Raw genomic sequence first — 1,565 nt, 5'->3', positions numbered from 1 at the left:
AATGAACGGAAAAAGCGCAAATATTAGTAGTGCAATACAAGAATTGACAGGCTGGAGTTTTGCTCTCGAAATAGAATACATTGACACTTCCAACGCCATCTGTTTTGGGAAAGATGAGGTGCGGTCAGAGACTTCCAAATCGTGTGTCTAGACATACATATGACAAAACACAAAAACTACACAAGCACGGATACATAAACTTAAACACACACACACGCACACAAGAACACAGGCTCGAACGCACGCAAACGTCGCCTGCTGCTGATGATGAAAGGCTCTTTTCGTGTAGGCTCTATGTATAAATAGAGCTCCTCTCCAACCAATCGTCAGTTCGCATCAGCAAGTGCTTCAGTTCATCAGCAGCATGTGGAAGGTCAGTAGCGCTTCAGCGATCGCCGTTTGTCTAGTCTCGACACCGAGCACGTCTTGACCTCGGTAGAAGGTCGCTTTCAATGTTTTGAGGTCTTAGGTCAAAGGCATTGCTGGCTGACTGTGGGTTGGATGCATCAAATTATCAGTGATCAAATGTGGTTGCGTTCACATCATTATTGTGTCTAGCTATTCGGAGGGCTCAGCGCAATATATTCGTGTCAGATAAAAAAGAGGGATTGTCATATCACTCTTTCACAGATTATTTATAGCTAGGTTTTCACATTTTATTTTTGCTACATAGATGATTTAGTCTCGTCGTTACTCTCTATTTACCTCATAATTTATCTGATCATGTGACTCCCCTTAGATTGTCCTCCTCTCCGTTTCCGTGGCTGTGGCATGGGCCGCTCCACAACCCGACACGCCCCCAGTCTACGGATACAATCCTCCTCCTCGCCCAACCTACAATCAGCCTGGGATGCCCTTCGAGTTCTCCTACGCAGTCAAAGACTACTCCGGCAACGACTACGCCCACGAGCAGAAGAGCGACGGTAAAGTCACCTCGGGTTCCTACCACGTCGCTCTTCCCGACGGCCGAATTGAGACAGTCAACTTCGACGCCGATGACTACAGCGGCTACGTAGCCGAAGTCTCCTACGAGGGTGTGGCTACGCATCCCGCTCCGGCTCCCTACCATCCCGCCCCGGCACCCTACCATCCCACACCGGCACCCTACCATCCCACCCCGGCACCTTACCATCCCCCACACAAACATGACCACACCCACCATTTCCATTAAGGTGGCGCGTCAAGACCCCCTCGAGACCAGGTGCCTCGAAGACACTCTGAGCACCAATTACTGAGGTCCTCGTCTATATAATCGAACTTAACTTAGTTACACCCAACTTCATGCTCACACACGCCTCTCTCGATCCCATACTTAACCCACTTACCACGAACTTCTCATTCAGACCTGATCTGGTTATCAGAGATGAAAAATATCTTACTCAAACCTACTAATATCAAAGCAATTAGCACTTTCTTAGTCAAAGTTTCAATGTTCTAGTCACCATGACACTATCCACTTGATCTGCCAATACATAATTTAGGAAGAACTAATTGACACTTTATGGTTGAAGAAAAACGGTAAACATTCCTTTTCAGCTCTTGTAAGATTTGGTCATGTATGTTCT

At 47.0% G+C, this 1,565-nt stretch overlaps 1 protein-coding gene across 1 annotated transcript; it reads left to right on the top strand.

The window, feature by feature from the left end:
* Window positions 1–678: 678 nt before the first annotated feature.
* LOC143038769 (cuticle protein 7-like) lies at window positions 679–1,331 on the top strand. The gene has a single exon (XM_076208299.1). It carries the CDS (start codon window positions 851–853, stop codon window positions 1,169–1,171), a length of 321 nt encoding a protein of 106 aa, XP_076064414.1. The 5' UTR covers window positions 679–850; the 3' UTR covers window positions 1,172–1,331.
* Window positions 1,332–1,565: the final 234 nt, after the last annotated feature.

The sequence above is a fragment of the Oratosquilla oratoria genome, chromosome 25 (assembly GCF_046742065.1).
Source record: "Oratosquilla oratoria isolate Oo_2021 chromosome 25, ASM4674206v1, whole genome shotgun sequence".
NCBI classification, from domain to species: Eukaryota; Metazoa; Arthropoda; class Malacostraca; order Stomatopoda; family Squillidae; genus Oratosquilla; species Oratosquilla oratoria.
The sequence above is the reverse complement of the archived record's forward strand: the minus strand, read 5'-3'. Positions and strand labels throughout refer to the sequence as shown.

Excerpts from the sequence above, each read along its gene's own strand:
- LOC143038769 (XM_076208299.1), top strand. The coding sequence starts at position 851 with ATGCCCTTCGAGTTCTCCTACGCAGTCAAAGACTACTCCGGCAACGAC.